At 36.3% G+C, this 12,767-nt stretch overlaps 1 protein-coding gene across 3 annotated transcripts in view; it reads left to right on the forward strand.

Annotated features, from left to right (window-relative positions):
- The window catches only part of ADAMTS19 (ADAM metallopeptidase with thrombospondin type 1 motif 19), a 241,151-nt gene that overhangs the window by 87,197 nt on the left and 141,187 nt on the right, over positions 1-12,767 (forward strand). For all 3 annotated transcript variants that reach the window (XR_004318692.1, XR_004318691.1, XM_032476644.1), the window contains exon 8: positions 11,750-11,855. Coding sequence is in view for 1 of the 3 variants with exons in the window: in XM_032476644.1 (XP_032332535.1) it covers positions 11,750-11,855 (106 nt within the window). In the remaining 2 variants the exon portion in view is untranslated. The remainder of the gene's footprint in view (positions 1-11,749; positions 11,856-12,767) is intronic.

Genomic DNA, 12,767 nt, shown 5'->3' on the forward strand with positions numbered 1-12,767 from the left:
AGAACAACCAAATGTAAATACTAGAATTGAGGAAAGAATAATCAAAACAAAAATTTCTCTGGATGTATTGAATAGTAGAGACAGCACAGAAAAAGAGTCAGTGAACTTAATGCTAGATCAGAAGATATTATCCAATATGAGCACCAGAGAGAAAAGAAGATTGGAAAAAATATAAACAGAGTCTCAGGGATCTGTGGGAAATTTCAAAGCAGTTGTCATGGGTCCCAGAAGGAGAGAAGAAATATGACTGAAGACTTCTCAAATTTGGCAGAAGATTTAAACCATTAGATTCAAGAAGCCAAGTGAACTCCAAACAAGAAATACTTGAAGCCAGAGATACCACAGCCAGAGATACCATGATCAAACACTGAAAACTAAAGACAAAGAAAAAAAATGACACAGAAAAACCACCTATTATTTTTAGGGGAACAGTGACTCTGATGACAGCAGATTTCTCATAACAAACCAGGAAAGCCAGGAGGATGACACGTCTTTTTGAAATACTGAAAAAAGGGATTGTCACTGTAGATGAAGGTGAAATAAGGGCATTCTCAGATGAAGAAAATACAATTTATAGCCAAAAGAGCTGCTTAAAAGCTGGTAATTTTTACAGGTTTTGGTGATTGTTTTAGAATTTCCAAATAGAAGTCTATTTCTTTGTTGTTCTCTCATCTCTTTATCCCTGTTCAAACTCTACCCATTCATCAGAACCCTGATGAATTTCCACTTCTAGACTTCCTGAATGGCCTCTCACTCTACCACGCATCAACCTGGTGGACTTCAGTATACTTTTCTCATAACTTGCATTCCATTCACTCCCTCTCCTTCTCATCTCTTTGTGGTCAGAGATCTTGCTCAGTACTTGTCTGTTTCCTCAGCACATAGCACAGTGATTGAGCATCCCAGGTGCTCAGTCTTTGTATTTCTGAATAGAAATGGTTTCCTGGTAGGAAAATGATCTCCTTCATCGGTTTATAATAAAAGCAAGGCTGAGCTTATCTTGTTTTAGTTCTTGGCTGCTGGTGTATATCTTACTAGACACTGGCCAGAACATAAATCAGACATTTTATATTTCTATTTTGGCAAGACGTGTTGTAGGGATAAGCCTCGGATACATAATTCTTAAGGAATTATTATGAAAAGTGGTTATTCTTTAGATATTTCTCTTCTCAAGAGCCTTTACTCTTAAAGCTTTGTTTTAATTACAGAATTTTGTTTATATTAGAAATTATTTTAATCATGCTATTAAACACTGTATGAATATTAAAATTTGCTGAGTGCAACTTTGGGAAACAAAAAACGTTTTAATTTAGAGAACTCCCTGAGGTCCTCCTTACAGGTTTTAAGAGTTGTCTCACTCTGAGCATCTGGAGAGTGCAGCTCGTGCTGACTGCACATTTATACAACATTGTCGGTGGACGGGAATACTTGTTAAGCATCTTCTCTGCACCCGAGATTTTTTTTTTTTCAATACATCACCTCCTTTAACCTTTCAAGAGTTCTCTATCTTAGGGGTTGTTACCTCATTCTACAAATAAGAAAGCTAAGTTTAATAATTACTAGTTAATATGTTTCAGACAGGCCATCAGAAGCCTGAAATATGTTATCTAAATGAATTAGCATTCTTCAGAAGAACGGTTGATTTCCCAATTTTATGGTTGGGAAAACTGAGGCTCAGAAAACAGAACTAACTTTCCCATGATCACAAAGCTAAAAATCAAGGTTTGGACTCAAACCCTGGAATATTTGACATAGAGCCTCGATTCCTAAAACTTGATTCTTTGCATTTTGCCTTTTTTATACTTGATGCTGAAAACAAGTCATTAAAAATTTACTATGGAATTCTGACCAGGATTTTAGAAAACATCAAATCATTTTTGAGAAGAATTTTCACCAACTTATTTACTATTAACTGCCTCGGTGTATAGACGTAAAAAACTGCAATCTTAAAAATGTGTTTAGGGTTGGAGTCACTTGTCCTTACGTACACATATGTTTTATTTTACAAATTATGTCAAAGCCCCATACCAAACTTAGTATTTTAAATAGTTGAGATTTAAGAACATCAGATAGTTGTAATTATATTTTGTAGCTTTCTCCAGTGCATAGAAGTATTTCTTTCCTTAACTGGAACAAAAAACACTGACCATACTGAGTAGAAAGCAAGTTATGCAAAGTAACAAAATGATTAAAAATTGGCAAGGTGGAAAAAGAAGATTGTGTCAAACTGTTTGAAGTTGGAGTTGGTTTGTAGTTACAAATGCGTGCTGTCAGTGTTTTTACTAGTGTACTAAGAAAGCAACTTAACAGCTTCTTAGTAGCTCGATATTTTTAGTTTTAATTGTCCCATTTAATGCCTTCAGGATATGATTACGTTATAACATTATAAAAAAGCGTTAGCCAAAATTCCTGATTTATATGTAATCAGAACACTTAAAAAATTTTCCAGCTGTATCCTTAAACTTGCTTCACAAAAATCTTTAACTGTGTTTCATCTTACCTATTTTTCAAAGTCATGACAGTTTTTTAATCTCCAAGGCCGATGAAATCATTAATCTTTTTTTTTTTTTTTTTTTACTTATGAGCAAAGTTATGTATAAAGCCTCAGAACTCTGATTTATCTTTTTTAAAATTAACACAGCAATGAGAACACCATTTCTCAGCCATGTTTGTGGTAGACTGCACGGTCAAGTTCTCATTACTGATTTACAGGAGTTAGATGTGTAATCGACCACATCTGGCTTTTTCACTGTGCCACAAGAATTACACTTTCAGAGCGTCACTGAAATCTAAATTAAGAATTTCAGATGGTGTACATTATTAATGATGTATTAATGATATATCAAAACCACAACAATGTACACTGGAGTCTGGCTTAATTTAAACTCTCTAAAGATTGAAGGGTTGAACTTCTAAAACCATCCAACAACCCAGGCTTAAATTTTCTGAAGAGAGATGGGAAGTGGATGTGAAGCTGAATAAATCTGGAATACCACAGCGGGAGGACAGAGCTCGCCGCAGGCATAAATTTTCTTAATTGTTCTGCCTTCCATACAAAAGCCGTCCTTTTCATTACCTTACCCTGGGGAGGAGGTGGGTCTGCTCAGTGGGGTGGTTTATTATAAAGCTTAATAAGGAAGGGTAAAAACAGCAAAAGCAACATCAAAACCTACTTTGGAAGTGTCCTATACCAAGATGTCCTTTCCATCTCAGAAGAGCAGAACCTAGGGACCGGCCACCTCTGCTTACCCCACATACTCCCTCTGGACTCCCTGCCTTTCACTGTTTTTCCTAAACATTTACTTAAACCATCTTTCACTTTCTTCTTCCTGCACCACATTAATATTTCATATAAAAGCTTGCCAGAGATTTAGAAGTGGTGTATATATATTATCTGGTGCACTAGTGCTCTGCTCTGTGGCACCTTAGGGTAATAATCTAAAATGAATAATTATTCACTCTTTTATTTTCCTTCAGAAACCCATTAAAATGTAACACACACCAACTTTTTAAAACACATATATTCCCATCTGTAGTTAATTTTGTCTCAATACACGTAACAAGGTCAAAATTTATACTAAATTAAGCAAAGAAAATGTTGCATCTAGCTTTCTACAATGTATTAAATCTTTCACAAGTTCCTACTTCACTTGATGCCAAGACAGTGAAAACTTAAACTTGTCAATTAATATTTTTTCTACTTTAAATTACTTTATTCATATACCTTTTTTTTTTTTTTGGTTTTGGTTTGCTTTTTGCTAATATTCAGTTTTTCAAATAATCCCCCAGCCTCTCATATGATTCCTTCTAAGAAGCCTAGGTGATGGGCTGTAGCTCAGAAATCACCCTTCCTTCTCTGCCCTCTGATGCCTCTAGTCTTTTCATCTTTGCAGCGATCCCTGAGTCTACACGGCAACAGAGCACGCTCCTGACTTGGCTACAGGAATGTAGTTGGTGGGTCAACATAGGAACATTCAACTCAGGGCTCTGTAGCTTTCCTAGTCAGTTCTCTCCATCACACTCTATCTACCTGCAACCCCCATTCCCCACCCTTCCAGCTAGTGCTGCTGCTGGGGACACTGCTGAACTTCAGCTTTATCATCCATAGGTCCTCTGCCTGAAACCACCCACCACTCCAGCCTCCTTGGCAGCAAGAATCAAAGTAGGCTCAGAAGTGATAGCTCAGTCCTTCTCTCCAGCTGGTCACACAGTGTTTTCCTTTCTTCTCGATTTGAGCCACCCTGTGTTGGCCTGGGACTTCCCAATCCACATCCTCCAGAGTTCCAAAGGAATAACACTCATCCTTATCCTTTCCCATCTGCCGTCAGAGCAAAGCCCTTAGACGAGTAGGAGGACATCACCTCTGTGGAAATATAAGAGAAATGAATGTCAGTACAGCTCAGACTTCATTAGCCCTGTACTGTGCAAAACATGGTCTACACACTGGGAATGAACAAGTTGACTTCTGAGTACTTGCTGGCCCTGCGGTGCTTACATTCTGAAGGAGAGATGGTCAATAACCTTCCTAAATAATCAAAGCAATTGGTGTATTGAAATATATAAGTGAAATGAGGCATTAAAAATGAAATGAAAATGAAGAAAAGGGAAAAATAATTGATCTAAGTAAGAGATAGTCTGGGAACTCCATGGTAGGGAGAAGGGTATTTATAATTTTAAATTTGGAGATCAAGAAATGCCTTACTGAAAAAAGTGATATTATTACCCATCCAAACTTGGGCCTCCTCACCACATAGTAGAACCAACCTACTGACAAGGAATTCAGAGCAGCTAGTGCTCCAAAAAACGTGAAATCTCTAGCGGGTTTCAGGGAAGCATTTTAAGAGCAAGGCGAGGGAGAGGCATTGAAGACTATGTGATCAGCTCATGCACAAGTCTGATTGGTTGATGGTGAGGTAAAAGGGCGGTGTCACAGGGATTAACAGTATCGGTCCTCAGGCTTCAGCTCCCCTGAGGGCTGAGTGCTCGTGGCCATCATGCAGTTCACGTCTTCCATTTGGTGGGGGCTTTAATATCTGTGAAACAACCCAGGAACGTGCATCAGACACTGTTATCTGTATACTTCAGGGAGGAACTAAAGATTCTGTGACTGCCATATGCCTAATTTACTGTTTAAATTGTTACCAGCTCTGCTGGCCCAACTGCTACTTTTGTCACTACATGCTCACATCCCTTCAGTCATTAATTCTTGAGCCAGGCCTTCGTGACTCTGGGGAGGCCTGGGAGACTACAGCTTTTCTACAGAGAAGAGGCAGGCAGAGGACGTGGGGGAGAGGTCTGTCCCAGGAAGGCCCCCTAGGGTCCTGCTTGGTTACAATATTTTAAAAAGATCTGGAGAGAGATGGAGGTAGAGAATGTTCCAGACAGGTGACAAGAGGTCTTGAGGTGGAAAAACATGCTTGTCCCATGTGAGAAATAATGAGCCAAAAAAAAAAAAAAAAAGAAAAGAAAGAAAAGAAAGAGAAAGAGAAAAACAGCCAGTGGAGCTGGAGTATCATGAATGAAGGGGATTATCATAGGAAATTTTAGATTCTGTGTTTCTTGTGACAACTTTGGTAAGTTGGAAAATTTACGAATATACTATTTAGCATAGTAACTATGGAGACATTTTTATATTCATTTTTTATGCTGGTGATTTGTATTTGTCTCTTGTATTCTTAACCAGTTTGCTAGGGAAGTATCAGCTTTTGCCAGTTTCCTTTTACATTCGTTTTATTGTTCCTTGATTTTCCACTTTATTATTTCCTTCTTTCTACTTTCTTAAGATTTGATGCTCTCTTCCCATCTCTTGGGAGGCATTTTAACCAATGATTTTCAGTCTCATTTTTTCTGATATACCCTATGAAATTCCCTAAGCATTGTCATTTCAACTTACACATTTTTAATGAGTTCTGTTTTTATTATGAGTAGGTTTATGACTATGTTTATGGCTCTGACAGTATTAATTCATGATCTTACCACTCCAGACTTGAATTTTTTAAGTGTTATTCTTGTGCTTGGAAACTTTTTTTGCTTCAGGCTTACTTGTATATTCCAGAATTTGTATATATTACATGTCATTTGGCATCTTGGTGTGTTTTTTATAAAAAGAGGCTACCACAATATGAGAACATATAAACAACATTTTAGTGTCTGTACAATATTCTGCCTTATTTAACCGTAGAGTTACACTATACATTTTATTAAACTAGTATTGTTTTGTTGTTGTTGTTAGAAGTCCCTTTGCTTAGTATTCATAGAAACCATGCTGTTAAGAATATTATAATTACGTAAACATTTAAGAGAATCTGGAAGCCTGTTTTTAAATAGATTTATATCTATACTGATAATAAACTTGTAATATAATAACTTATGTAATTGTATCATCATCTCATCTTTTAATGGAACAGAGGCAGATAATTAGCAAAGTAGTAAGGCAAGTTGTTATTTTAGAATATGTTCAAAGCCCAGTTTGACTGTAATCATGTAAATGGGTTTTACATTACCTGGGCACCATTACTAAATTATTACAAATTTTTTTAAATTAGTGGATGGAGTGTGTTTGATTCTTTAAAATCATGTTTTTCTTTAAGGCCCTACATTGAATCACATTTTATATTAGTCTTGCTGTGCATTTCTTTTAACATACCCCTTATTGAGAACATGCTAAGTACAGTGTTGGGGCAGAAGTGTCCTCCGTGGTTTGCACGTTTAAAGGACGTAAGCCGCCCCCGACACGTGACATCAGCTCTCACTAGCTTTTCCTTACCCCTTCCCCTGATCAGTCCTTTGTTTAGAAATTTCACCCCCGGCTCCCCTCCCACTGCCTGTCTCTGGCTCACCTCTGCCCGCTCAGTGATACCACCAAGCTATTTCCCTTTCTGAAAATCTTTCCTGCTTTGCTTTTCCCCTATTCAATGTCTCTTTTTCATTCTGCCGTAATATCCTATGTGCATCTTCATGTTTCAATCGTAAGATTTTAAAATGGGTGTTTGTGTGGCTCAGGCTCCTGAAGGCAGTGCTCAGCATGTGTTCATTGTTGTGCCTTTGGTTCTTGTCACATATCACGTTACATTAAGCCGCAAGAAATAGTGGGGATCATAGGTATATAACTTACCTCATCGTGTGCAATCACGGGATAAATAACTTTACCTAGGAATGTGCAGGGTTTTGTGCCAGGAAAGCCAGGGTTTTGAACTTAGGATGTCTAGCTAGGGGTTAAAAGCAACAGTTCTGGAGCGAGGTGACTTACTTTTGTTAGGGTACACGCATTTGATCACATAAAACCTGTGATTTCCTGATTAGTGCATTACTGTGACATGCATCCTGGAGGGCTTTAGAGGTCGCTCATCGTCTTGGTGCCGTGTAGCGTATCATGTCCAGGACAGTATGTTATGTTTTCAGAAGAGAGGTTCTCTTGACTCCCAATTCATGACTTGATTCATTTTTAGATGAGAAATTAGAGGTTACTTTGGTTTCCTTTGTATTTTCATAATTTTTTATATTAGAGTGCTTTTAAAAGGGTCTGTATTATATCTGTCTTTAAGTAACAGCTGTGTTAAATCCTTTTCCTTCCTAACCTCTACCCCTTATTATAATAAGAAACATGTGGGTTCTTGAAAACTGAAAAGCATGGGGTTTTAAACAGAATAATGCAAGTCATTTAAATTAGTCATGGTTACAATTATTCTCCATAACTTTTAAGTCAAAGAAAATCTCCTTGGTCTGCCAAATGTGAGAACAATGAAATTCAAATTTATCAGAATCTTAGTTGGAGATTTTGACTTTACACTTAAGTAAAAGAAGAATAGACGTAGAGGGTCATTTTGATTATTAAATTGCACTGTGATCTAGAAGACATCCTGTTAATTACTACTCAAATTTCATAGACATGATTATCATATTTATGTCTTTAATTTTCTCATTATAAAACTATTATCAACACTTACATGAATTTGGAAAGTGGGGAAAAAAGGAGGAAAAATGACCCATAATCTCTTTGCAGAAAACAGTTGCTATTAACAATTTAGCACATTTGTGTGGTCCTTTTGGTCTTCTATGAATTTGTGGTGGTACGAATTTTTTACTCCTGAGTTGTCGTCATTCCTCTGTGTTAATGTGTGCTCATTTTTGAATTACATTTTATATAAATTTATATTTTAAAGTATAAAATATGTCTATTCTTTATAAATTATCATTTTTATCCCCATATTTTTTTTACATGACCACACAGTGGTTGTTGGTTTACCATAACCTGTTGAGGAATTTTGAGCCCCCAGAGAGGTCACTGTCCGTGCTTTCTTTTCCCTGTAATCACAGGGCTGGTGCCAGGAAGAAGCAAAGTTGTACACCTGTTGCGTTCCTCCTGTTCCCACTGCTGCTTCTAAATCAAAATCTCTCCTGACCTTGTATAAAAACTCTTCCTTTGAACCTGCAGCTCTTGAGCTTTACCGTCGGATCCCTCACTGTCACTGTGTCTGAGTGACCTCCTTGATTCTCGCCCACATCTCCTAGGGAGGGTGGCCTCCTTTCCCACCTTCCTGAGTTCATTGTGATCTTGTGCAGTTTCATGTTCATATTATTAGTGCACCGAACACGACTTAATCATTGCTTGACCTCTACTTCTGCCCTTCTCCACTCTCTTGGCAGTACCTCATGTCATGAAACTTCACCTCTGAAACCTAAAATGCCTAAATTCCCCTTTTCTCAATCTGCAACACTTTATTGGAAAGTGTTTGTTTCTTTATTTCATTGATGACTGTTCTTCTGACCACTGTATTCGTTTCTTCCTATTATGAGGCTCTGACCTTACTTCTTATCAAGCATAGAGCCTTACAAGTTCCTTCCCATCGCTCACTCTCAGTTTTGCTGCCAACCCCTATAACCCTTTGATTCTTCCTTTATACCTGATCTACAAAACCTCAGCCCAAATTTAATCCAAATGTTAATCTCTGTTTCAGCCACTAGATTGGATGCTGCCCAGCTGGGCATGTTAGTGCTACTCCAAGCTCGTGCTCTCCCTCCGCAGCAGAACCATATGTTTTCTGGCTCATTTGTACTGAGTATTCCCCTAGGACTTAATCAGTGCTCTCTCCCATTTCTCTCTGTTGTGTTCCAAGCTTCTATTTCTTTTCCAAAAATAAAATGTCAAACTCCCATTCACCTTTGACCCACACATTGAATAACATTGCCTCCTTTTCCTCTTAGGCATACAAGAATATCAGAAATTAATTTCCTTAACTTAAGCTGTATCTGTGAAAGTCCAACAGCAATCATCTTCCATTGTGAAACTGTAAACATTGCTATTAAAGTCAGCAAACAGACAGCTCAATACCACATGTATTTCAACAGTATGTTGAAAATCCTAGCCAATGTAGTAAGGTTACCGAAAAATAAGGAAAAATATATAAATATAGAAGAAAAAGAATAATACAGAAGATATAATAATTTGAAACGAGTGACAATACTACTTTTATCTGGGAGCAAGTATATTTGAATGGGTATGGGAGAAGAAATGTGAAACTTAATGAAGTGAGTAAATTTGGTATGTACTGGTCCATGTAGCAAAGGGATGTATGACTTGATGACAACCCGCATTAGCTGAGTTTTAATCTGCATGTAGTGATGGGATTATTTTAATTGTGGTAAAAAAAAAAAAATGTGGTGAAATACATAGGCACCCTAAAGGAAATTTTGTACCAAATAGTGGTCATCAGCATGCTGATTATAGTTGAGATTACTTTAGAATTTTTATAGAGTGTTTAGTTTCAAATTACGTATTTAAAAAAATTTTAAATGCTCGAGAGTTTTGATACCCTTTTAAGAGGAGATACTTTATTTCACCCTCTAGCCTTCCCTTCATCCTTTCTTCCTTCTTCCCTACAATTTTAACACAAATTCAGTTACTTCTAAATCTTGGTTTTCCACTTTCTGTTGAATTAATAAGCATATGACTTAGTGCTCTTAAAATTCACATTGCATTTAAGAATTTTTAAAAGTTTTTATTTCATGTGTTATTTAATGGAACTAGATAAAGAATATGTTTTTCTCCTCTTCCATTTCTCCATTCTGTTTATTGCCACCTTCATCTTTCCTTCCTACTTTATCTTGATTTAACCCTGGAGTAATTTCAGTTGCCTTAATAAGCCAAATGAAGTAGAAGTCTATTCATCAATTCATCTGTCCACCCATCCATTAATAAAGAAGTCATTCATCTGTTTGTGAATTTGAAATCTCTGTAAGATCTATTTTAATTTCTAAATACGTGGAGATAATAACATCTGTATCTATATTTCTTCTCTGGGCTGTTTCTTTCTCTAGTTTTATTTTTTAATAACATATTACATCTTGTTTAACAAATACATCTTTATTTTCCTGATGGGGCAGTGGCTGTCAGGCATTGACATTTTTCACGAAGGTTTGAATAAGTGAGGATTTCAGACATACTTTCCACGGATCTCCATTTTCAGCCCGCCAGCACTGCCTGTCCTCCAACCTTGTGTGCCTCAGTCCTGAGCCTTTTGGGCCTCTGCCATGCTCATGAAATCCTTCTCTCCTGTCTTTAGAGCTGTGGCTCCACCGAATCAATTCACGTTCCTTCATGAATCTTCTATCTTTCTAAAACCTGGGCAAGGTGATTTATTACTTTATTTAAATTTAATTATTTCTTACCGTTATTCTTTAAGTTTCTGAAGAGAGGGAAGTTATAAGCATTCAGCTAACCATCTTTACCTAGGGGCAGCTCTCCTCTGAATTGTGGTCAGAAGCAGAATAAAATTAGCTGGCAGGTGGATTCACAGTTGGATTTCAGTCCCCATTCTATCATTTTGGTAGTCATATGATCTTTGGCAAATCATTTCACCTGCCTAGGCTTTAATTTTTTCATAAAATGTGTTTACATGTGTTTTATAAGAATCTGAGAATTAATTCAACAAATGCTCAATATTTTTTACTACAAATAACTTCTGTAATTTAAAAATATGTTGATACTTACTCTTGGGAGATAATAGTTTCTTATGTTAGATGATATTTATTTAGGGATTTATCTTAATTAGTAAAATAGTATGTGAATCTTTGACTAAAAAAAGTATTAACGATTTCAGATATTGTCATCTTTACTAATAACTTAAACCAAAAGATCAAATGTTTTGCTGAAATAATTATCTTACATATTTCACTATCATGTGCTCTGCAGTTAGATCATCTTATTAACTAAGAAAGGGAAACATTCTCAATTTTCCAAGTACCGCAGATAGCTTTTGTTACATTAGTTAAAATGGTATTTCATGAAATAAAATTTCAAAATTTTTAAGTCAAAATACAAATGTGAGTTCAAGAATGTTCTAAATGTAGTTTATTTAGGGTATTTCTTTGCGACAAGGTTCTTCACAAGAATTAAAAAATATTTAAATAATCATTGCTTTTTTATTTACATTTTCTAAGTTGTGACTATCTTACATGACAATCAAAAGTGGCATTTACAAACTATTCTCATGGTATGCCATTTGAGAATTATATAATTGATAACATCATTTCATCTAAAATTTGAAACTGAAAAGAATATTAATAGTTTATTGAATGACACATATAGGCCTTTTCCCCTGAAATTCTGTTTATAGATGCTAAGTATCACGGTTTAATATTGACATATTTGAGTGGAAAAACTATCATTTTTCTTTCATTCTACTAATACCAAGCATAAATATTTGCATTTTAATTCTGCCATTTGATACTTAATGTTTGTGTTTTCTAGGTATAGCTTACCTGAGTGGGATGTGTAGTGAGAAGAGAAAATGTATTATTGCTGAAGACAATGGCCTGAACCTTGCATTCACAATTGCTCATGAAATGGGTCACAAGTAAGTGAGAATTCTGGCTATGCTCATATGTTAACATATAACTTTGTAATTTGAGTTACTGAATTACATGCATATCTTTCCATTTTTTGCTTTGGGCTCAGGTTTTTTAAAATTAGGGAAATCATCTAAATTTGAAGAGTGTCTTCTGAATGTTGTTCATTCAGGTACCTCCTGATTCCTGATACTTTGACTAGAGTCTTATAACATTATTAAAATCCTCATCAGGACAGTCGTCATCTGACACATGATTCATTTCACTATGCATTTCCAAATGACGTAAACATTGTGATGATCACGGCCCTACAAAGCTATGTGTTATTCAGACATCCGAGGAAAACACTGTGTAGAAGTGTAAACACTTCCAGCCTATGATAGTGTCTGTCTGTCATTACCCAACACAGAGTAAAGGAATTATTCTGCCCGGTTTAGGAGTAATGAATCTCCAAGAGAATTAAATGGGACACACGGCTCATGTGTAAGGAACATTAAGTGTGTCTCAGGCATAATTCTAAGCACTTTACGTAGATTAGTTCACTTGAAACACACACAAAGCAAGGATTTCATTTTACAAATAATGATAATAACAATAATAATTAGTAGTCACAGCACTTACACAGCACTTACTATGTGCCTATTTCTAGCTGCTTTGTATACCCCAAGCGTTCTTGTGAGGTAATACCATGAGAGTACCCATCTTAAAAGGAAGAAACTGAAGTATAGAGAGGTTAACTTACCCTCCCAAAGCTATAAATATGCTGTGTTGGAGGAAGGATTTGAACTCAAGTCATCTAACTCAGGTCATACTGTTCTCAAATTCTGCACCAAGTTGCCTGCTATCTTTGGACCTTGGATCCCTCATCCATAAAATGGGGTTAATACTTACGTTATGAGGTTGGTTTGGGATTCAAGTTA

The sequence above is a fragment of the Camelus ferus genome, chromosome 3, assembly GCF_009834535.1.
Source record: "Camelus ferus isolate YT-003-E chromosome 3, BCGSAC_Cfer_1.0, whole genome shotgun sequence".
Classification (NCBI taxonomy): domain Eukaryota; kingdom Metazoa; phylum Chordata; class Mammalia; order Artiodactyla; family Camelidae; genus Camelus; species Camelus ferus.